Here is a 22,500-nt window from a genome sequence, read left to right as displayed (position 1 = left end):
TCTTCTCGCTCTCTTGCTCGCTCTCTCTCTCTCTCTCACACACACACACACACACACACACACACACACACTGCCGGGATGCAGCTCTGTCAGTTGTCATTTCCCTGAGTTGCCTGTCAGCTGTATGCCAGACTGCTGTAGATAGAATCATGTCTGAATAGCTCTTAACTTGAGCACCAAAATTCACAGGAGATATTCAAATGAGAAATGTTTCTGTAAATCTTTCTTGCACCCATACACTATCTACATATTACTCTTACATTTTACATATTACTTTTTATATAATCTGCTTCGTGTTTAAGATCATGACTATTTGATCATTATTTTTAATACATAACCCCTGAGGCCTTGTGACTAGTTTGGCTTAAACTTTGTCAAGTCAATCTCATAACGATCATCATCCCCCGCATCGCGTTATAAAAAGATTCTTCGTTTACTTATACTGGCCGTCATATTCATATGTGCATTGGCACTAGCTGTGCCACTGTACTTATTAACATGTAAACATTTTTATTAATGCTGTAATGCTAAATGAATGCTACTATATACATATGTACAGCACAAGGACATCGATGTGCACATTACAGGACAGCTGTGATCTTCCCATAGTTCAATGTGCTCTCTGTCTCACTGGGTGATACTTGTGTTGGATCCTCTCCAAATACCAAGCTCGTTTGGAACAACAGTAATGCCAGCATGGTGAAGAGCGGCCTCCCCTGTTGACTGACTCACTGGTGCTTCGACTTAAGAGCACTGGGTTTACTGGGTTTAGTAACTGGGCTTGTTGTGTCCACCTAGATACACATTTTCTAGTTGGTGTGTACTGCGTAGCATCTGCACACATCTGTGTATGTATATGTGAGTGTTGAGCTTGAACTCCCATATTTGCCTGTCTATAGTCCCCTGTCTGGAGCACTGTGCCTCAGGTCACGGGGGTCCGAAAGGCTCGGGGTCGCTGGTTCGGGCCGTCTTTGGGGACCCCCCATGGCGGAAACATCTGGAACGTAAGCAGAACGCTTGCTGTGCCCCGCCTCTTCCGCTGACCCCCCGTGACCCCGGGGCACGCCTGTCGGCTTCGGGCCCCCAGCGGGCCTGTTGTCGTAGCTGGCCCGCACGTCTGTGGTGGAGGGAGGGGAGAGGTCAAAGGTCAGGGAGCGTGGGTGAAGTGCAAACACAGCCCGAGTCAACAGGCGGTGTGATGACGAGGGTCAGTCTTCTGCGTCAACACGAGCAGAGGACAGGGACCAATAACAGCAGAGATCACCGTCTTCTCCCTTAATCCACCACTGACTCCACTCATCGGATGATCGTCAAAGCCTTCATGAGCGAGGGTCCAGTGCAGAACTGGAGACTCGCTGGGTAGCAATGGTCCGTTCAGCAGGGCTACAGAGCCCCTCCCAGTTGGCTGTGTTTCTCCAACTGTGTTACAGCTGTGGCACGACTGTGCCGCCGGCAGCCTTGAAGCGAGATTCTCGTCTCCTGCTGAAGCGCCGCATTTGTCACCGTGCGCCTCTGAGGCAGCCTGGCCTCGGATTAGAAACAGAGCACGCGATGACTGTCTCGGGCGCTTAGTCTGGGGATTGGGGTTGCATCAGACATGGTTTTCGATTGGCACAAAAGCAGAAGTGATTCACACGCACGCAAACGCGCTAGCGCACACGCGCGCGCACACACACGTACACAAACACACACACACACACACACACACACACACACACACACACACACACGTGCATGACTCATGGGCATACAGAAAGGCGAATGGCAGGGCGGTTCATGTACGGGAAACAGGGGCTCTCCCCTGCGACTGCCAGGCCTATTAAACAGCACCCTGGAGGGAGGCGGAGCCCGCAACACGCAGCGGATGTGTTTCCTGTGGCCGAACTCTGACCCCTGACTCCCAGGGCTCTCGTGTGTGTGGAGGGGGGGCGACCCCCACTGCAGTAGAGCAGAGAGGGGAGGGCCAAGAGATTGGTGGGGAGCAGAGTTCCTGGTTAACAGTCTGTCATTCATCAACACATGTGCTGCGCTGTGCTGCCAGCAGAGTGAGTACGTCCGTGGGAGACAGAGGTGATCCTTATTATCTCCCCTCTCTCCACTCCACACTTAGAAGATAAAAAACACTTTCAGCGGCCCCCTCCTCTCACTCTCTCTGTCCTTCTAGAGTTTCTGTCCCGCCCACCCACTTCTCCCACCGTCTCCTCTCCGCCTCCCACCGTCTCCTCTCCACCTCCCACCGTCTCCTCTCCGTCTCCTCTCCGTCTCCTCTCCTCGCCACAGCTGCAGTGGCAGCTCTTCCAGCCGGACCGAGGGCAGGAAGGAGCATAACAGTCCCGAAAGAGCGCGCGCGTGTGTGTGTGTGTGTGTGTGTGTGTGTGTGTGTGTGTGTGTGTGGTGTTGGGAGGCAAACACAGCTGCCTGACTCGTTACGAGCGGTGGCTCGACTAGCGTCTAGCGGAGATGGGTGACGAGACTAAAAGCAAACTTTTTTTTTTTTTTAGAGTAACTTCTGCTAAAAACAAGGAGGTGTCGCTCAAGGCGAGAATGAGTGCAGGGGAATGTGTTGCATGCACTCTGCTGTTGTCAGACGTGGTCTTGTCTTCCCTGCTCTGGGCCCCGCACACCTCTCTCTTCCTCCCTGCTTCTCTCCCCTCTGCTGTTTCCCTTCTTCCTCCCCTCTCCTCCCCTCTCCTCCCCCTCTCCTCTCGTTTGGGACCAGCTTGCGTCCTCGGTGGGCCCGAGCTCCTGCGGCGTTCAGCCTCGCAGCGGCTTAGCGGTCACGCTAGTTAGCATGCTCGGCCATTGGCACTCGCAGCACCGCGCCAGTATTTTCTGGCGCTGCTTTAGAGGAAGCCCAGGCTTTCCCACAATGCCGCGGACAGCTGGGGAGGGCCGGCCACCCCCCGCGAGTATGCACGGCCTGATGGGAATGCACACAGATCTCTTCCAGCTGTGCTAGCAGACCGGGCACTAGCACCTTTTGGTCGTTTATGGTCATGCGCAAAGAAAATATCTGTCCTCCTTAAACCCGTGTCTGCTTCAGAACGGTTCCCTTAAATGCTAGTGCACTTAGTAGTGCAGACGTGAGTAGATGCGCACTTCTGAACGATAGTTCAGTTCACTAATTGTGTTACATTTAATAGCACTATGGGCTATTTTCCTGGACATGGTGCCGAGTTTTGGTCTAAATTCCACTGCCTATAGCGAATCATCTGGGTCTGGGAACTTGTCCCTATGTGCGTCAAGCAAGCAGGTCTATTCGACGGTGCATATATCAGCTCCAGCGCTGGACCTCTATGGAAACTCTCCATTACCAGTAACCAGCTGCAATCCTCACATAGACTGCCATGTTAAGTGAGGCAGCCATCACGGCGTTTTAATAGGCTTGTTTGTTTTGTCACTGCTTCACCATCTGAGGTCACCGTTTGGCATGGGGTCGAGCTGTGGCATGAGGTCACCCGCTTGGCGTTAGGCACCGGCACCAGCAGTCCTCGGGGGGTCCCGGAGCCTCCGCTGTTTACAAGCGCTGCCGCTCCGCAGAGCCTCCCGCGGGTCGCTCTCCGCCGTCGCGTGGGCCGCCCCGCGGTTGCGCAATGTTGCCAAACAGCAACGGCCTTGGCCGGTTGCGCAACTCTCGCGGACCTCTGATAATAAACAGTCTGACAGCGCGCGGTTCAATAGTTCAACCCAAATTGCACACATGTGCCTGAGCCCGTCCAAGGGAGGTGGCTTCAGATCTCTCTGGCACGCCTTCCGCCTGCGAGGGTGCACAGCAGCACCAGGAACAGCCCGGGACCGAGAGGCCAGCACGGAGAATGGGAGAATGGGCCTGGGAGTGCCTCCCTTCCTTATTTGCACTGATCTGGGATCAGTGACGGACAGCTGGTTATCGTGCTGTGGCGAAAGGAGAAAAGAAACACTGGGTGAGACAGCAGGCACCGGTGAGAGGAGAGGAGAGCCTAAGAGCAAGGCACCTCCGCGCACTCGCTCGCGGTTCTCGGCTGGCTGCTAGCGCAGCAGGAAAGGCGGTCTCGTGACTGTCTCTTCACCCCTCCGAACGTGTCTGTGTGTTTCAGTCTGGAACGCATCCTGTCACCTCCGACTAGCGCGTCATTAAAGAGAAAAGCCGCTCACATTCGCGGAGGGACTCCACTCTGGAACGACAGCCGTTTGTCCCGCAAGAGTCTCGTCAGCCTGTCATCACACCCACAGAGACCACAGCCACGGAACTTACCCCCGCAGGGCCCCCGCTCAGTTGGGCTGGAGGATGTCTCTGCGTCTCCGTGCAGGGACGTCAAAGCCGAGGTGTCCGGGCCATACACCAAATCAACAGCAGATGTGTGAAGGAGTGCGACTTGGCTAGCTCACGTTTAGGGGTAGAGACATAGAAAGGCACAGGAGCTTAATTTCAGAAGCAAAGTTCATAAATCTGCAAGAAAAACTTTATATCTTTTTGTGGACCGCAAACGAGGCATGAATTGACAATGACTGCACAGGAAAACAAAAAAACGTTATGTGTAGTGTTTATAAGGAGTATGCAGGTGTCCTGCAGTCCTCTTTTATTAGTAAATTAATAAGGAATAACCCTTCTACCAGTTCCAGTCATAGATAACCTCAAGCACTGGTTTGCCTTGTAAGATATGGACCTCTTTTTTTGTAACACTGAATTATTGAAATCTCACAAGTGTGCACTGGTAGCACACGTTCAGATCACACTGAGAATATGAGAGATCAGTTTGAGAAAACTGGGACATTTTGACTCACCCCTTTAGATGTTTTTGTTACTGGTTTGGTCCAAGTGCCTTTACAGTTATTTCTTGGACTGTGCAACATTTTCTTTCGTAGAAAACAGACAGTGGAACACCGCACCTCTCCTGAGTGCACTCACAAACATGCACACATGCACAAACACATACAATCACACACACACACACACATACAATCACACACGCATACACAAACATGCACTCACACTCACACAGGCGCACTTTCTCTCTCTCTCTCACACACACACACACACACACACACACTCCGAGGTTCAGCAATGTCCTGGATCCGCACGGCAGCAGCCTCCATCCGACTCAAGTCATCCTGCCAAGGAAAACGAACGCGGCTGAAATGGAAAGTCTGAAGTCACTCTGGTTTTCTTCCTTTTTTTTGTTTTGTTTTGTTTTGTTTTGTTTTTTTGGCGAAGGCTGATTACGCAAAGCAGGAGAATCCAACTTTGCAGAAGAGTGCGTTCCTACACAGGTCTGGTGCAGGAAGTCCGAAGATGCCTCTGTTATCTATCACTGGCCACAGCCTCGTGACCCCCCCCCCCCCCAACAGGGAGTCCATTTGGAGATGAGTCTAGATCTCTGAGTGTACCTTGGACATCTATCCAATAAATTTGGTTCAGGTGGCCTTGATTCTAGATTCGCAACTATTGCCTACAGCTTCAGCATATTAAACAATGCTAATTCTGCTAAATGAACTCATGCAATAATTGAGGTTTGTGGAAAAGGCCACGCCTCTGACTCCTGTCTCCTAGCTAACTTTGCTGGGTATGTCTCCGTGTCTCGGCTATGCCCCCAGCTCCACAGCAGCACAGCTCCTGCAGTGCGCACAGTCTGCGTCGAGACGCGGTCCGCATCCGCCAGTAGGTGTAGGTCAGCGTCGAGCTCAATGATTCTCACCACTGACGACATCAGCGTTGCAGGGCAGAGCTGTCCATTACAGGGTCAGGTCAGGTAAACAGGCTGGGGCAACCTCCGCGGACGCTGCTATTTGTCAGGGGGAGGAGGGCGAGCTCTGTGGTGGAGTGGTAAGAGTGAGTGGTGGTGTAACGGTGGAGTGGGTGGAGTGAGTGGCAAGTGGCAGTCTGCACTGAAGAAGAAGGAAGCTCGTTGCTCATGCCAAGGTCATGAACAAAACTGACCAGCACTTTCACAGAACACTGTCAGAAAAACACTGATTCACCACTTTTTTTTGTCTCTGTGCAATTTTCTGCAGTCGTCTGCATCGCCAGAAGATGCCGTCATTCATTTTCAGGAGGGTTTGTAAACTGGGATAACCCTGTAAACAGGCAAACCCTGGGATAACAATGGACTTTGGGAGAGGAGTCTGTTCAACCCCCTGCCTGCGTAAACATCTTTGCTGTTCTAGGGTGTCGCATGTCACACTTGTGAAGGCAGATGTGCATAGTGTGGTCTTTTGGCTTTCAAAATGGATTCTCGTTTGGCCAGTTTAGCACTGATCCCAGACCTGCACCTTCACTCTGTTTTAAAGGTACACTTAATATAAAATCGAAATCATGGCTAACGCAACTGTACCGTGATCTCAAGTGCATCATACAGGCACGGTCTCTACTTTCTTTCATTTATGATTAGAGATATTAGGATAATTAGAAGTATTTCTTCACATAGGCTTGTCTGCTAAGCGCAAGCCAAAACCGATTGCATCCACTTTTAACTGACGTGCCATGTCTCGTTCTGAATGAGGTTGATCTTGGTTGATGGCCGAGGCTTGTCTGTCGTGGAGGCCGGTGCCAAGGACAACCTCCCCTCCTTGCTGAAGCTGCTCAGCTCCAGTTAGGAGCCCAACCACAACCTCCCAGTGTTCCCAGCTGGTTCACGTTGCGTGATGGTGGGCCTATACGCACGTTAGACACCATTTCAGAGCCACTGTGGGCACTGTGTAGCGAATACCAAGCAGCGTCTCGCCGAAGCCTCACAGACTCTGTATATGGCAACAAAACCTTAGTGTGCCGGTTTATTGGCGTTCAGGGGTGCGGTCAAGTCTCACAGAGGTTGTATGAGGTGTTACAGAGGCAGAGCTGTGTAACGTCGAGCTCTGGTTCTCGTCTACTGTAAAGGGGGGAGGCTGATGGCTGGGATACCAGACGCCTGAGACTCTGCTGGGGAGTTCAGACAGGGCGAATAATGTCTATAGAACGGTTATTAAAGTGGGCTTAGGTTTTAGCAGTCTACATACACATACTGTGTGTGTGTGTGTGTGTGTGTGTTTGTGAAGTTTGGGTTGTGGAATTGTAATTGGTGTGTAACCATTCAGAACCCCACCCGTTTCCTCTGACATCCTGTCTGCTCTGCTCTCTATCTCACACACACACACACACACACACACACACACACACACACACACACACACACACACACACACACACACACACACAGATCCGTGTATGGAAACCGGGTCAGCAGAGGCCAGAGCAGTCAGCATGTTTCTGTTTTGTGTCCCTCCTGAATCAGCACCCGCTGCAAAGAATCGAGGTGATTTTGGGACGCAATCACCCCTCGCCATTTATCACCACGCCACCGTATTTGCTGAGCTATAAAATCACGGAGGCCCTGCTGACCCCTCCCCCACGCTGACCACCTTCACGAGGGCGGACGGCATACTTACATCCCTTCGCCCTTTCGCTTACAAACATCGCTATCATGGCACCTGCCGTGGCCACGCTGTCTTGCACAAGGGTCCTCGCCAATAACTTCGACTTGTGCAACGTATGCGCTGATAAGGCCGGGTATGTGTCACGATTGCGCTAACGGGTTCCTGGATTCGCATCAACTCCCCCGGACAGAAACAGCTTGCTAAGCGGGTGAACGCCGCAGCGTGTCTGTTAGTGCAACGTCCTTGCGAGCTGCGGAATTTCTGCATCCTGCTCTTGAGTGTGGGAGGCACACTGGTGCGATCGAAGCGATGGCGCTTCAGTGGACTCTCAGCTGATCTTTGCAAAACTACACACACCATCTTTGCCCAAATCAGCCCGAGACACACACCATAACAGGGCAGGGCAATGCTACATATGACAAGCAAATTCATACGCGCACTTCACTTAGGCACGAGCATGTTGTACTGCCTTTATATGTCACACGGCGTTAAAGGGGGTTTCGTAATATGGTTCAAATCGTTCCCTTCATTGTACCTACACTGCTGTGTCAAGCATACAACACGCAGTTAGACTAAAACACTCAACAATAATTACTCCTGATTTCTGCATGCTTCTTTGACGACTCGGTCCCGTAATCATTCACCATCCTTTTTTTTTTCTTTCTGTAACCTGTTCTATTGTTTAATGTGAAAGAAAGCGTAAGGGAGTCTTGACTTGTCTCATTCCTGCTTTGTGTCTCCCGGAGCAGGATGTTAATGCTGGACGGAATGCCGGTGCTGAGAGTCAAAACAGAACCAATTCAGGGACGACGACGGGTAAGTGGCAGCGGCCATCGCTGCTTCGTGTCAAAGCAGGGCGCGGGCGTCATTGTTTGCAGTCAGTGGTGCACTCTTTGGAGACACGGCAGCCGCGTGGCCCTCTGCTTTGAGGAACTTTGCAAAACGTTTGTCTCTTAAGCCACGCTGCACCGTCATTCTCGCGAGTTGGGCCGGTCGCGTCTCGCGTCTTATGTCGGCAGACCGCAGAAAAGCGCTGCAGGATCAGAGCAGCCACGACGGCGTTAGGTCGAGCGTAGGAGGCGCGCAGGGGGCCACCAAGCGTCGTTTTTGAAGTGCGAGGCCCCCCCCCCCCCCGCATGTTCTGGGAAACTTTGTTTCCCCCATTAAAACCCTCCTGACCCGAAGCCATTCACATACAGAAAACGAGCCGTAATAAGCGGGAGCCCCGGGCGGAACACGGCGTTTGTGGGAGGGGAGGAGCGAAGAGGTGAAGGTGAGAGACGTTCGCCTGAGAGAGGAAGACAGGGGAGAGCAAGAAAATAAATTTCAAAATAAGTTCCGTTTCAGTTTAAGAAAACGCCAAAGCGAACAACCGCAGTAATCACAACGGAAAATTAAGACAGTCATAGCCTCAGACGTTCTTTAACGCGACCAAGCGGCCTATAACAAGCAAAAGGATTTGTTGCCCGTGTGTAGGTGTTAAATTCTTTTCTTTTTAAAAAAAAAATACATGAGCTGTAGTTAAACATGGGTTGAAGGTTTTTTTTCCCCCCTCTATTCAACAGTCACCTGACATACGTGGTTATCCAGACATGGGCGTATTGGTGATGGACAGACGGTTCCGGACTCACTCACCTGACAGTCGGTTCTCGGACAACTTCCTAACACAGACAGAGCCTGTGGACCTTTCCACCAACAGATCCCGGTCGTCTCCATCATCGTCATCGTCATCTTTATCGCCTTCCTCCTCCTCTTCTTCATCGGTGCGCTTCTCACCACGCTCCCCGCCGGTTTCCTCTGCAAAGTCTCCTTCGTCGTCATCGTCATCTTCCCCGCCCTCCGTCATAACTCCCGTTCCACGGCTGCAGCTGTCCCCGTCGAGGGTGGCGTCTCCACCCTCCGTGGCTTTGAGGGGGCAGCCCTTTCTGCACATGCCCCAGCCCATGCCTCCCTGTCCCAGCCCCATTCACCTGCACCCCCGCAGGGTCCCCGTGGTGGTACAGCCCATGCCGCTGGTCTATGCTGGAGTTGGATCGCTGGGACCTGGTGGCCTCATGGCACCCCTGTTGGAAGAAAGCCGGTTACATGGAAAAGGTGAGCGAAAGAGAGAGGGAGAGAGAGAGAGAGAGAGAGAGAGAGAGAGAGAGAGAGAGAGGGAGAGAGAGAGAGAGAGAGAGAGAGAGATGGAGATGCTTTTAAAAGACATGGCAGAATTAATCATGGTTCTCTGTATCAGCTCTTCCCTTTTTTCAAGATCTCTACCTTTATGACTCTGGAACAGTCTTTTACATTGGTCCCTTTTCACCCTTAAGTCTCTCTCTCTCTCTCTCTCTCTCTCTCTCTCTCTCTCTCTCTCTCTCTCTCTCGCTCTCTCTCTCTCTCTCTCTCGCTCTCTCTCTCTCTCTCTCTCGCTCTCTCTCTCTCTCGCTCTCATTTTCCTCCACATCTTTAAAAGCCTCCATCTGAGTTCTGAGGTTCCACCAGGGACAGTGATGGAACCCAGAGCCCTGCAGTGTGCTCAACTGGCACAGCCTGACGACCAGGAGCCCATTGTGCTTCACACACTTTATTCTGTTGGAGAGGCAGCAGCTTTTATCCAAACAGGAAATAGGCGCTGTGACATAAATTGTGCCCATGTAAATCAGGGCACCTGAATCTTTTGGCTAAAGTGCAGCTGCAGTACAGAGGAGGACAAGGAATTGTGTTTTTCTTTCTACATCCACGGTACAGGCTCCAAACCCATCTGCTGCGTTGCTTAGCTGGATGCATCTCTGTCCGCCTTGGCCACACCACAATTATCATAAAAAATGGCCTTCAAGCATATAGATTTTTTCAAAAATATATTTCTCATGGTGTTTTTCTTTTACAGTGTACTTTGCTATAAGAGTGTAGCTGAAGAGACTAATAGCCTGTCAACACACAAACATGCACACACACACACACACACACACGCACATACACACACACACACACCGTTCCTCCCAACCTCCCAGGAAAACCTGTGTGCCTTTGGGCATGAGTGCTGGTTTTAATGGGCTCTGTAGAAGCAGAGACTTTTTCGCATTCTCTCTTTCTTCATCCCTCTTTCTTTGGAGGAGGGGCACACATATGAGGGATGATCTCTCATGTTGATCTCTCGTTCATTTTTTGGCTATGTTGAGTGAGTGGCAGTGTGTTGCAGCACTCGGGTCAAACGTGTGTATCTTCACACACAGGCATGCACGAACATAAACACACACACACACACACACTTATAGCTCATAAACATATAAAAAAAAAGTTGCACACATTGATCTGAGACGGATCTGACTGGACTGACATCCATACAACAAAAAGACATACACACACACACACACAGCCCCTATCTTGAGGGTCCTTGCCCTCTGCTATGTCGTGGGACGTCACCATGGCAACAAGGGTGCCTGGTTGAACAAAAAGGCAACATAGGCCAATACTCTCCTATAGTTTAAAAAAAAAAAACCACACAGACTCATACACCCGGGCATGCAGTCCTTCAGGATAACACAGGCCTTTCAAACTGATTTATATGCTTTTGTATTTACCAGGAAATCCTGTGCCTTTGATCCCAGGGCCTTATCGGAACAGTAGCCAAGGTTACCTTTAGTTTAAGCATTAATTCACTGACTCACACAAAGTGATCAGGGCGGGCTAAAGGAAAATCTGTGGCCGGCAGTCACTAGCATCCCATCGTCCCAGACAGAGACAGCATCCTTTTACGGTCATGCGATAAAGGGGCCTTATATGGGAATTTCACACTTCCGGTGGGCTCACTTCCTCCACTCCTACAGCTCACGTATTTCTCACTAGGTCAGAGAGGGTTGCCTGATAAAACCCTAGATCAAAAGATACTTGAGAAAAGAGGTTGGCCAAGGAGACTGATGAAGGAGATGCTCTGATGCAATCATATGGTGAAATATGAGTAATGAGATAAAGGATGAGCAACGCTCTCATATTTGAGCAGCACTCTCGTATTTGAGCTGCTGAACAGGCTCGGCACTCAGCTCCAGCAGTGGCGCTGTATAAATGGCTCTGCCCATTGGCTGGTTCAGCGTTCTGCAGCAGGAAAGGCTCCCAGACACCTCTCGCACAAAATGTACTGCTTCCTCCCACCACTTTAGACATGTTAGAACTTGGGAAGGGAATACTGTGCTTAAATGCTGACATCTTTTAAAGTTAGGTTTTAAAAAAGGAAATAAATAAATTGATTAAATGAGGATGAGCAGATGAGAAGACTGGTTTTGAGCGTTTTAGGTTTTATAGGGTAACAGTTGCTTGGTGTTGTGTCATTTACTGGGTGTTTGCACACTGACTTTCTCTATCTGCCCACGGAATGCTTTCCTCTAGTCATTCATCGAGTCCCAGACAGACCATCACCACGGCGATCCTTGAGTGACAGCGAGGATGATGATCTACCCAACGTGACATTGGACAGCGTGAATGAGACTGGCTCTACCGCCCTGACCATTGCCCGCGCCGTGCAAGAGTGGGTTACACAACACACACACACACACACACACAAACCCACGCTCATACACACGTCATGACATCATGTGTTATTATCGTTAGAACAGAATAGCCCTACCTCTAAAGCCAGCCCTAACTTTAACCACTTCATGCACAAGTTTGTCATTCTTTAATAGAAAAAGAAGCAAACAGCAGCAGTGGGATATTTGACTGATACAAAACAAATGTTTTTACATTTGCAGTTGTCAGCAGTATTATAGTAGTAGCAACCCATACATTAGACACCCACACAAAAACAAGGTATTGTAATACAGAGAGTACAAAACAGGACATCGATAAGGGGAAAGACACGCTGACATGACAAGATAACAAAGAAAATCAGTACATTTGTAAGATGTTTGATTGTGTGAATGTTTGTGCATGCGTGTGTGTGTGTGTCTGTGTGTCTGTGTGTGTGTGTGTGTGAGTGTGTGAGTGTGTGTGTGTGCGCGTGTGTGCGTGTGTGTGTGTGAGTGTGTGAGTGTGTGTGTGTGTGTGTGCGTGCGTGTGTGTGTGTGCGTGCGTGTGTGTGTGTGCGCGTGTGTGTGTGTGCGTGTGTGTGTGTGTGCGTGAGTGTGTGTGTGTGTGAGTGTGAGTATGTGTGTGTGTGTGCGCGTGTGTGTGTGTGTGTGTGCGTGTGTGTGTGCGTGAGTGTGTGTGTGAGTGTGAGTGTGTGTGTGTGTGTGTGAATGTGTGAGTGTGTATGTGTGAGTGTGTGTGCGTGTGTGTGTGTGTGTATGTGTGAGTGTGTGTGCGTGTGTGTGTGTGCGTGTGTGTGTGCGTGTGTGTGTGTGCGCGTGTGTGTGTGCGTGTGAGTGTGTGTGTGTGTGTGTGTATGTGTGAGTGTGTGTGCGTGTGTGTGTGTGCGTGTGTGTGTGTGTGCGTGTGTGTGTGTGCGTGTGTGTGTGTGTGTGTGCGTGTGTGTGTGAGTGTGTGTGAGATTGTTGGTTCGCTGGGGCTCTTCTGCCTGCTTTTGTCTCTGGGTTTGATAGAATTTCATGGAGATGATCTCCCTGTCAGCATGCATTCATCATCATTATAAATGTTCTCCTCACACGTGTGAAGGAATGGTGGATGAGCAGGTGTGTGTGTTTTGTGTGTGTGTGTGTGTGGATGACTGCATGTAGCTCAGCCCAAAGTGAAGCTCATTAATAAAGGAATTCTCCCCGGAGCTCGGGCGGGTGACAGGGCCTCCTCCATATTCAGCATGCCTTGGGGGAGGCTCATGGTTGGGCAGGGACGAGACAGGAGCTGGGGGTGCAGAGTGGGGGCGGCAGGGGGCCTGGATGGAGCCTCTAGCCTGTGGCAGTACCAGCCGACGGGTGACCAGAGGGAGGGAGAGGTGGATGGCTGGCAGCGGCAGCGTGTGCCAGGCCCGAAGGCGACAACGTGGCGTATCCTGGTGTGGTAGAGGAGTGTGTGTGCGTTTTTGTGTCGGTGAGGCTAAGAGCAAGGTTTCCGACTGCCTGCGGATTTGACGAACCCCTGTTCTGCACTTTGCTGCTCTCCGGAATAATTGTTCGCCCGGGTCTCGGAGGGAAGCGCCTTTCGGGCTGATCGTGTTGTGCGGCGCAGGTGTGCCGGCCGTTGCAGTTCATTCCACAGACTCTTGCAGCTCCTCCTGATCATACAGCAGCCGAGCAGGCGTCAGATCATTGTGCTCCGGGCCCAGGCCTCCCGCAGCCTGATCTGCGTTCAGTGGCTCTGGCCCAGCATGCCCTCGCTGCAGGAAAGCCCCTCCGAGCGGCTCCGGTGGGAAAAACGCAAACAAAGGACGGAACAAAATGACCAGCACCGCCACTTTTAGACCTCAGTTAGCTGCCCCCCCCCCCTTTTTTTTTTTTTTTGCTTGGCTACAATCAAATGTTCATAAAAACATACTCAGGGAACAGGATCTGACAGCTCGGTCAAGCCAGATATTCATTTGATGCCTCTTTGCTGTTGGTCTCCCTGAAACCTACTGCAGGCTTTTTACTCTAGGAAATTGCCAGAGTCTATAATAGTCACTCAGGTTGCAACATACATACATATAAGTAAAATATTAAGATGCTTTATTTAATCAAGAAAACTTTTTCTTCTTTTTTTTTTTAAATGATCACACAGAGGTTGAATCCTGCAATTTAATCTGCGTTTAATCTTGGTAGGGAGAGGGTGGTGGCCTGAGAGCCCTGTAAGGCAGCACAAGTTGAGCAGCATTACAGAGCAGCAGCTTTGACTGAGGCTGCTGACGTGTTGATTTGTAAGCCTGTCAGGGTTGCTGATGGAGAGCTTGATCCTGCCGTTGTCGGTTGCACGGCTTCTCTCTGTTGTTGAATCATTCCCTCCTCTCCTGTGAGGACAGAAGTTATGAGTGTTGAGTGCCGCCCCCCCGACTCCTCTGAGCCCCCGAAAGAGCTACAGATGCCAAGAGCTGCAGGTGACCCCCCCCCACAGCTCTCTCTCTCTCTCTCTCTCTCTCTCACATGCACACACACACCCCTGCAGCCCAAGAGAAACAGGAAGTGCATCTGCAGGGGATGAGAGCGCATTCCCAAACATGTTCAGCTAGTCCCTTGCTTATTACATGAGCGTTTATGAGCGTGTGCGTGTGCGTGTGCGCGTGTGTGAGAGAGTGTGTGTGTGTGTGTGTGTGTGAGAGTGTGTGTGTGTGAGATTGTGTGTGTGTGTGTGTGTGTGTGTGAGAGTGTGTGTGTATGTGCGTGTGCGCGTGTGTGCACGCGTGTGTGTGTGAGAGAGTGTGAGTGTGTGTGCGTGTGTGTGCGTGTGCGTGTGTGTGCGCGCGCGTGTGTGAGTGTGTGTGTGTGTGCGTGTGTGTGTAATGAACTATTTATTATAACTTCTTCATAATGAGATGTGCGTGCACATTTGTTTATTTGGTTTATTTGTGTTCATAAGATGGAAAGTTTGTAGAAAGTTGTTTGTGTAGATGTTCTTTACAGTTCACAAATGGTTTATGGCCAATTTCAACTTCATTCTCATAATTGCCTTTCATCTAAAGTTAAACCAGACATGGAGAAGATATTGCCTGAGCTTTCTCCGTCATCGTCTGTATTGATTTGGACTCTCTGCAGTAGCATAGCGCCCTCTGGCGACCATAATTAATATTGTAGGCTTGCTGCTCCTTGGAACCATAAGCATTGCTAGAACTTGACTCTAGTGGCAAATATGAATTTTGCAACTCACAACATAACAAGGCAATCAGAGCATTCTGACATTAGAGCATTTTTGCCAGGTTATTTCACACTGAAGTTATCAGGAAGAAAATATTGCCTTTGTCATTGATCACAGCCCCAGACACACTTATACTTATGGAAGAGAAGAGCATATTCAGTCACAGGCCTTTTCTCAGCATCATCTACACTCACAGTGAAATCAGCACTCTATCTTTATCACTATGCTTTATAACAGGTCTATGCACCCTGGAAGCGATAAGCATCTTTTTCACACAGGAAAGCCAAACCATCCGAGGTGTCTTTCGTGTGTAGTCACGATGCGGTTCTGTGTGTAGTGACGATGTGGTTCCGTGTGTCGCTGTTGCAGCTCCATCCTGCCATTCAGCATGGAGAATCTGCGGAGGCCCAGGAGGCCCGAGTCCCCCGACTCCAAGAGGAGACGCATCCACCGCTGCGAGTTCGACGGCTGCAGTAAGGTCTACACCAAGAGCTCTCACCTCAAGGCTCACAGGAGGACCCACACAGGTGAGTGTGGGGCCCAGACGTCACACCGCCACCGCCAAACCAGCAAGGAGGATTGGGTGGAAAAGCCCATTCCTGCCGATCAGTCACCATTTTGGAAAAGTTTTTTTTTAATCAATTAAAAGAGGGCCAGTTTTGTTAAGCAGTTCAACGAATGGAAATATTCTGTGGGGGAAGCAGAAAACAGAGCTAGAGGTTAGACTGAGACCTAATCTGAAAATGAGAGAGGCGTCCTTAGCAAAGAGAACTTACATGGCCTCCTCTCTTTCTCTCTCTCTCTCTCTCTCTCTCTCTCTCACTCTCTCTCGCTCTCTCACTTTCTTTCTCTCGCTCTCGCTCTCTCTTTCTCTCACTCTTTCCCTCTCTCTCTCTCTCTCTCGCTCTCTCTCCCTCTCTCTCTCGTTCTCTCTCTTGCTCTCTCTCTCTCGTTCTCTCTCTCGCTCTCGCTCTCTCTCTCGTTCTCAGGTGAGAAGCCGTATAAGTGCACATGGGACGGGTGCACGTGGAAGTTTGCACGCTCGGACGAGCTCACGCGTCACTACCGCAAGCACACAGGCGTGAAGCCGTTCAAGTGCGGCGACTGCGATCGCAGCTTCTCCCGCTCCGACCACCTGGCCCTCCACCGCCGCCGCCACGCCCTCGTGTAACAGGCGGCCAGACAGACCAATGGGCAGGCGGGGCTGGGCCCCGTCTGCCAGTGGCGTGCCGGGAGAGGGCTGGCCCCTCCCCGATTGCTCTCTGAGTGTTGAGAGAGGGCCAGATCGAGGGGAAAAGGGTCTTTTATCCTTGAAGAGTCACAGAATAGGATTGCTGGTCTAAGATTAAGGATTGTCTTTTATAACCTGAAGAATATGTTTATATGGGTGGGTAGAACTCATCCTTTGTCCATAAGGCCATAGTTACAGACGGGCCCAGGCCTATAGCTATGAGTGACAAAGAGCATACAGTGACAGAGAAGCAAGAGAGCTGGTCCCAATCTAAAGTCATATCCAAGACCAGCACACACGTTAAAGAATATTTTCATTGTTGTCAGAACTTATGTGCAATTTTGTAAAAGTCCCTTTTTTAAAGGTATTAAGTCAATTTATTTGAAATTTACTGTCAGTATGAAAAGCAAGAGAAATCAAAATGGAACAGTGGTGTTCTTATTGTGTTGGCCATGGGATGTGAAGAGGATGCAGCTCACAGCACTGGGGTCTCTTTATTTCAGAATTTGAGCCATCTCTCCCGTTAGCCCCGTCAATCAAACCTATTTATTGTTTTCTTTCTCGTAGGAGTTTGGATTACGCTGTTGTGGTTTGGTTGGTGGACCAGATCATTAGCAGGGTAACCGTCGGAATATTGCAAACCTCAGTGCGAAAAAGAGCAAATAATGTTACATATCAGCTATTTTTTCAAAGCACGTTCAAGTTTTAACGGTCACAGGTGCATGTACATTTTCATTCATAAACCTTATGAAAATATGTTTTTATTCTGCAGGCCTGCAAAATGACTATACATACCATTTTGTGGGGATCGTTTAAGGGGTTCGTTTGCCCAGATTGTATGTGAGGGGATAAAAAATCCCTTTAAGGCTGTTCAAACAAATCCATGTACTGTGTCTCTGTTTCTGTGGGTGTCAGGTAGAGGAAAGAGACACCGAGACTCTGAGGTCCTTTACATTCAAACCCACCTGCATCATTTATGCACAAACATAGTGTAGCAGATGTCTGTACATTTTAAAAATATATATATATATATATTATATGTATAATTTTTAGTGCATTTTATGTCATGTATTTGTTCAGTATTTTGATCCTTTTGCAAGTATGTGATGTCACCATTTATAGTGTTGTATAGAAGGCCTAATGACTGATAATCAAAAATGTTAACTGTCAAAGGGATGTTCCTTTAACCTTTAATCTGTTTTACAATTATGTATTTGTAAATGATGTTATTGTACACATTTCTTTTTTATATGGATTTACTGTGAATTTATACATAAATATATGTTTAATGGCTTGAATGAAAGCATGAATAAAAGATTTGTATATGGGAAAGATTTGCGTTCATTCAGCATTTACATTTACGGCATTTGGCAGATGCTCTCACCCAGAGCAACTTACAGAAGTGATTTGTCACGAGCAATGGATGACACACCGAGGTAGTGAAGCAGCATTCATTCTCACATTTTCACATTTGCAATTAAAGTGACAAATATGGCAAGAAATAGACAGTGAAAAACTGCACAATACAGATAAACCAACTTCATTGTTTCTCGAGCTGCTCCCTTCTTAATCCTGATCCAGGTTACTAGTGCAGTCACTAGTGATTAATCCCATTCACCCCTCCAGTGCATTTTAATGATTTTTCGCTAAACCTGCTCTAAACACTCACAAAGGCAGGGCTAATTATGACCGTCAGGAAGCACCGCTGGGAATTCTGGGGTTTTTTTGGGGGGGGGGGGGTCTAGACGTGGGCAAAATCTGGCTCTGAAAACCGGCCTGTTTTGACAAAAGTATGAAATACTGACGTGTAGTAAACCATCCTCTTCACTAGGTGGCGATAATTCCCAACAAATCAACAAACCAATCGCGATCCACAAGCGAGCTGTACAGCTGTTGGGAGTTGATCATCCTTGAGAGACTTGTTTTAACAGGAGGACGCAGGCGGGAGGACTGTGTTGCCTTTCCAGAGGTTCCAGCTTCAGAAGAACAAACAGCTCCTTATGTTTTGTGCAATACTCAAATACCTCTTTACGGAGTTAAAGCCAAAAAACATACATAAAAAAACATGACATAAAAACACCTTTTTAAAAGGTGTAAATGGTTTAAAATTGCTACATTTGGCATTTGTGCATCTGCTGTGTGGACCAAGGGTTGAACATTCGACTGATGAATTTATGGCACTGTGCCATAATGTTGATGGAAACATGTTGCTGTTAAGTGTAACGGCGACTAGGAGAGCTAATTACGCAATCAAATACTCTCATTGCTTATTATTGTCAATTATGCTGCAGATTAGCTAATGCTCTTTCTTTACCGGGCCTTCTAAGAAAACCGCACACTTCGGACACAGTGAGCAAGTGTGTTTGTGTGGTTTGGAAATAGATCCAGCATGTCTCAATCAGTCGCCTTTCTCTGATCCGCGGACAGAAGGAGATGAGGAACACCTTACGAAAATATTGTTCCTCTGTCAGTAAAAACAGCGCGGAGGGCTGTTGTTCCACTCGCCGCTGTCTCACTCTCCAAACAAAAGGATCCCTGTCATAACACAACCCCTAAGGCCTGCACTGATCACAGGAAAAACAGGCTGTTGACGAGAGAGAGCGAGCGAGCGAGCGAGAGAGCGAGAGAGAGAGAGAGAGAGAGAGAGAGAGAGAGAGAGAGAGAGAGAGAGAGAGAGAGAACGCAAAACAGCAATACCGCGCCAACTAAAACATCATCTCTCTCTCTCTCTCTCTCTCTCTCTCTCTCTCTCTCTCGCAGACTCTTCTCTTTGGAAGATATCATGGCTTGGGAAACGCAAAGCTACGGACTCGTCGAGGTTTATTAAGGCGATTCTGAAGTCTGCAGCAAGACAGTCTGGCCTTTACGGTTTGACAGCATTTATAGTACTGCAAAGAAAGACGAAGGACCGTTTAAACCTGAGCGTGGTACCATTCAACAAGAAACGAATATAGAACATTCAAGAGTTGTGCATTTAACATAAGGAGAAGTCAAATACCCACACCAATCCGGCTGTTTGTAACGCCGTAAAGATTCAGGACTGACCTCGGGGAATTAGGGGATGCGCCAGTTGCGTAAAACGCGAGCGCTCTGCTCACACTGCAGACACCACCAGGCCCCCCCTCGCCGTGCGCTAGTCTAGGTTATACTGGGACCATCAGGACCAAATGGCACCCAGCGGATCAAAGGCCGGGTGGATAATCGCAGAGGTGTGCTTTTTACAACTCTACTGAGTCACTGCCTTGTTTGGCTAGCAGTGGAGTTGCTGCAAGAACGGACATGAAGAGAGAAAGAGAGAGAGAGAGAGAGAGAGAAAGAGAGAGAGAGAGAGAGAGAGAGAGACACAGAGAGAGAGAGAGAGAGAGAGAGAGAGAGAGAGAGAGAGAGAGAGATAGGTAAATGTTTGGCTAGGTAAGTTTTAGTTTGAAAGAACATGGTGCCTCCAAGAATGTTTTTGAAGTCTTCGTTATGTCACATTATGATCTGCGTTTCGGCATCAAAGCCTTTCCAGTCTCCACGATACACAATAGTCAGTAAAAAGCCAAGAACACACACATACGGCTCGTAGACTGAAGTGCGTATTGTAAAAGCTGCCCGAAGTGTGTGTCTCTGTGTGTGTGTCTCTGTGTGTGTGTGTGAGTGTGTGTGTGTGTGTGTGTGTGTGTGTGTGTGTGTTCGAGTTCATTCAAAGGCAGGTAATCACTGTCAGTTCCCACAAAGCAGGTGGACTAAATCGCCTTTAAAAGTTACACAAGCGATAACTCCGCAGCGCCAATACGTCTCGGCCGCCCCTCTCCAGTTACAACGCCCTGAACAATAGCAAAAGAGAGATCGCACTCGTGTGCCATTTTTATGAATAAAAAGATTTTGATCGTCAGTATCCGGAATAAGAGTGATACAGATATCAAGATATGTAAAAGGTCCAATATGAGTCAGGCTAAAAAACGTTCCTAATCATGCAGCACCGCATCTTTACGTTCCTATATGCCGATTGACCTTATTGAAGCTGGACAAACGCTCCATAATCAATCTACGGATTCACGTACATGTGCCGCAGGGCACGGAAAACAAGAAAATGTGCATTACAGTGGGCCCCAGAACCTGCACTGCTGAATTTGTTGGCCATCTGTGAAAGAGAAACCTCTGCCAGGGGTGAAATTCTTGTTGAGAGAGGGAGCCCTATTAAGTTTCCGCTGTCCCGATACTGAGTTTTCTTTTTCAAAGAGCAAAGTAAAATTTCACCACTGAAAAAACAAGTGCTGTGAAGAACCGCTTCACCCCTGAGAGTGAATGAACGTTAGCGGACTTAGTGATGAAGTCGTGCTAACTGAGCTCTAGTGGTTTTCATTCAGCACTGGTCCGCGTTATCTTTTTTTTTTTTAGGATAGAAGATGCGATGTGGTCATAGAGTGAAGAATGATGCACACGATCTCACATCTGTAAGGTCAGTGTCCTGAGCACGACCTGTCTGTGACAAGTGACTCAGAGATGCCTCAAGTTCTTCCTCCACTGTCGTTATATCTCTCTGTAGCTCTCTGACACTTCCTCTCTTCCTATAGCATGTGCACAAACACACACACACACACGCATGCACACACACACACACGCACGCACACACACACACGCACACACACGCACACACGTACACACACGTACACACACGTACACAAACGCACACGCACACACGTACACAAACACACACGCACACACACGCACACACACACACACACACACACACACTCAGAGGGTATTCTTCTGCACGATAACAGTGAATCATTGGAAAACACAGAGGGTCTTGCACTCTCCTGCCATGGCTTTTACACTGCAGGTACAGTCACTGCAGACTCTGTTCCATCAGGCCCTATGACTGATCCACAACAGCTAAGCAGTCCGTGCAGACCGAAACCCAGTCACCCTGCCAAGGTTAACACACATCGGCAGTGTTAGTCGATCACCTGTGTGCAGCATACATGTCATCCAGTCTCAAATCTGCATGATTTAACAGTGGGGAATCTGTAGCACTGACTTTATTACAGGGTTGAATTTCCTCAAATTAAATCAGATCAAAAAGATCGCTACAAGGCTGTGGAGGCTGTACTTTTGTACTCTTCTCAGTAGTCAAGATGAGGTTAGCGCTAAGCAGTCTTTAGGTTTTAGAGCTCAGCATCCGGAGTCCATTCCTTTCGAATCCTATATAGTACAGCACTGGAACCAAAGTTCACGTGTATCCCATGTCAATCGTAAATGCCACTACAATCAGTCCCAGAGCCTGTAGGTGAAAGAGAATTTACATTTTTACCATGTGATGATACACCAGAGAGGTGCGAAGCTATTACAGCTGACAATCCATTTTCAAGACAATAAAGGGACATGAAATTCTTTCTTTCTTAAAAAAACCTGGGTATGTCACACATGTTAATTACAATGTATTGTAAGATGGTATGTAAAGTTCAAAGTAAAAGTGCTGACAGGCGAAGTGAAATTGATAGCTTTCATGACAGCGTAATGCCACAGATGTGGCAGGCGCACTGTCTGATGGGGCACTTACGAATGTTCCCATCTCCAGCTCTGGACCCAACGCAACCTTCTGATTACTAGTTGAGTACCTGAACCACTGAGCAACTATTACTACTACTAATAATAATACTCATCATAACAGTAACAACTACTACTAATAATAATAACGATGATGATGATGATGATGAAGATGGTGCTGGTGGAGGTGTTGATGATAACCTAATGAATTAATAGATTATTCCTACTAGTTCCCAGACAGAGGTTTAGGATTAGGAATATTGTTTTATCAGCAGTAATATAATCCAATTAAATGACATGCAGTAGTAGTTGTAACAACATATCTCAAATGTTTCTAGAGGCCATTATCATTCTGTGTGCAAAAGTCACAGGCTAAGAGCCCAGGCAAGCTGTTACAGAATGTAAGAATAGTCTAAAAGGGAGAATATGATCCATAAGTGCTTATGGAAGTAATTGAGGAACATCTGTAGCCTTGCAGAACATCATCCCACTCAGGCTAGTGTGTGTGTGAGTGTGTGTGAGTGTGTGTGTCTGAGAGAGAGAGAGATGGAGGCGGAGGTTGTGAGGTCGATAGAATAATGCTGTTGGTGTGTTTTTATAACGCTGTTGTGTCCCGGGTCTCTGAAGCATAATTAGAAAAAGGGAGTTAT

The 22,500-nt window shown here is 48.6% G+C and overlaps 1 protein-coding gene across 3 annotated transcripts in view; it reads left to right on the top strand.

Moving 5' to 3' along the window:
- The window catches only part of klf12a (Kruppel like factor 12a), a 17,984-nt gene extending 337 nt beyond the window's left edge, over positions 1-17,647 (top strand). The window contains exons 1-6 of one of the 3 annotated variants that reach the window (XM_081701164.1): positions 6,872-8,205; positions 8,955-9,487; positions 9,845-10,005; positions 11,755-11,893; positions 15,454-15,611; positions 16,074-17,647. In XM_081701164.1, coding sequence (XP_081557290.1) covers positions 8,140-8,205; positions 8,955-9,487; positions 9,845-10,005; positions 11,755-11,893; positions 15,454-15,611; positions 16,074-16,255 — 1,239 coding nt within the window. In that variant the 5' untranslated portion in view covers positions 6,872-8,139 and the 3' untranslated portion in view covers positions 16,256-17,647. Of the gene's footprint in view, positions 1-6,871; positions 8,206-8,954; positions 9,488-9,844; positions 10,006-11,754; positions 11,894-15,453; positions 15,612-16,073 lie in introns of those variants that run through there. The other 2 variants (XM_027009735.3, XM_081701163.1) reach the window with 2 other exon arrangements.
- Positions 17,648-22,500: the final 4,853 nt, after the last annotated feature.

The sequence above is a fragment of the Electrophorus electricus genome, chromosome 18 (genome assembly GCF_041902795.1).
Source record: "Electrophorus electricus isolate QZ-2024a chromosome 18, ASM4190279v1, whole genome shotgun sequence".
Taxonomy (NCBI): domain Eukaryota; kingdom Metazoa; phylum Chordata; class Actinopteri; order Gymnotiformes; family Gymnotidae; genus Electrophorus; species Electrophorus electricus.
Note: the sequence above shows the minus strand (reverse complement) of the source record. Positions and strands in the feature narration are given on the sequence as shown.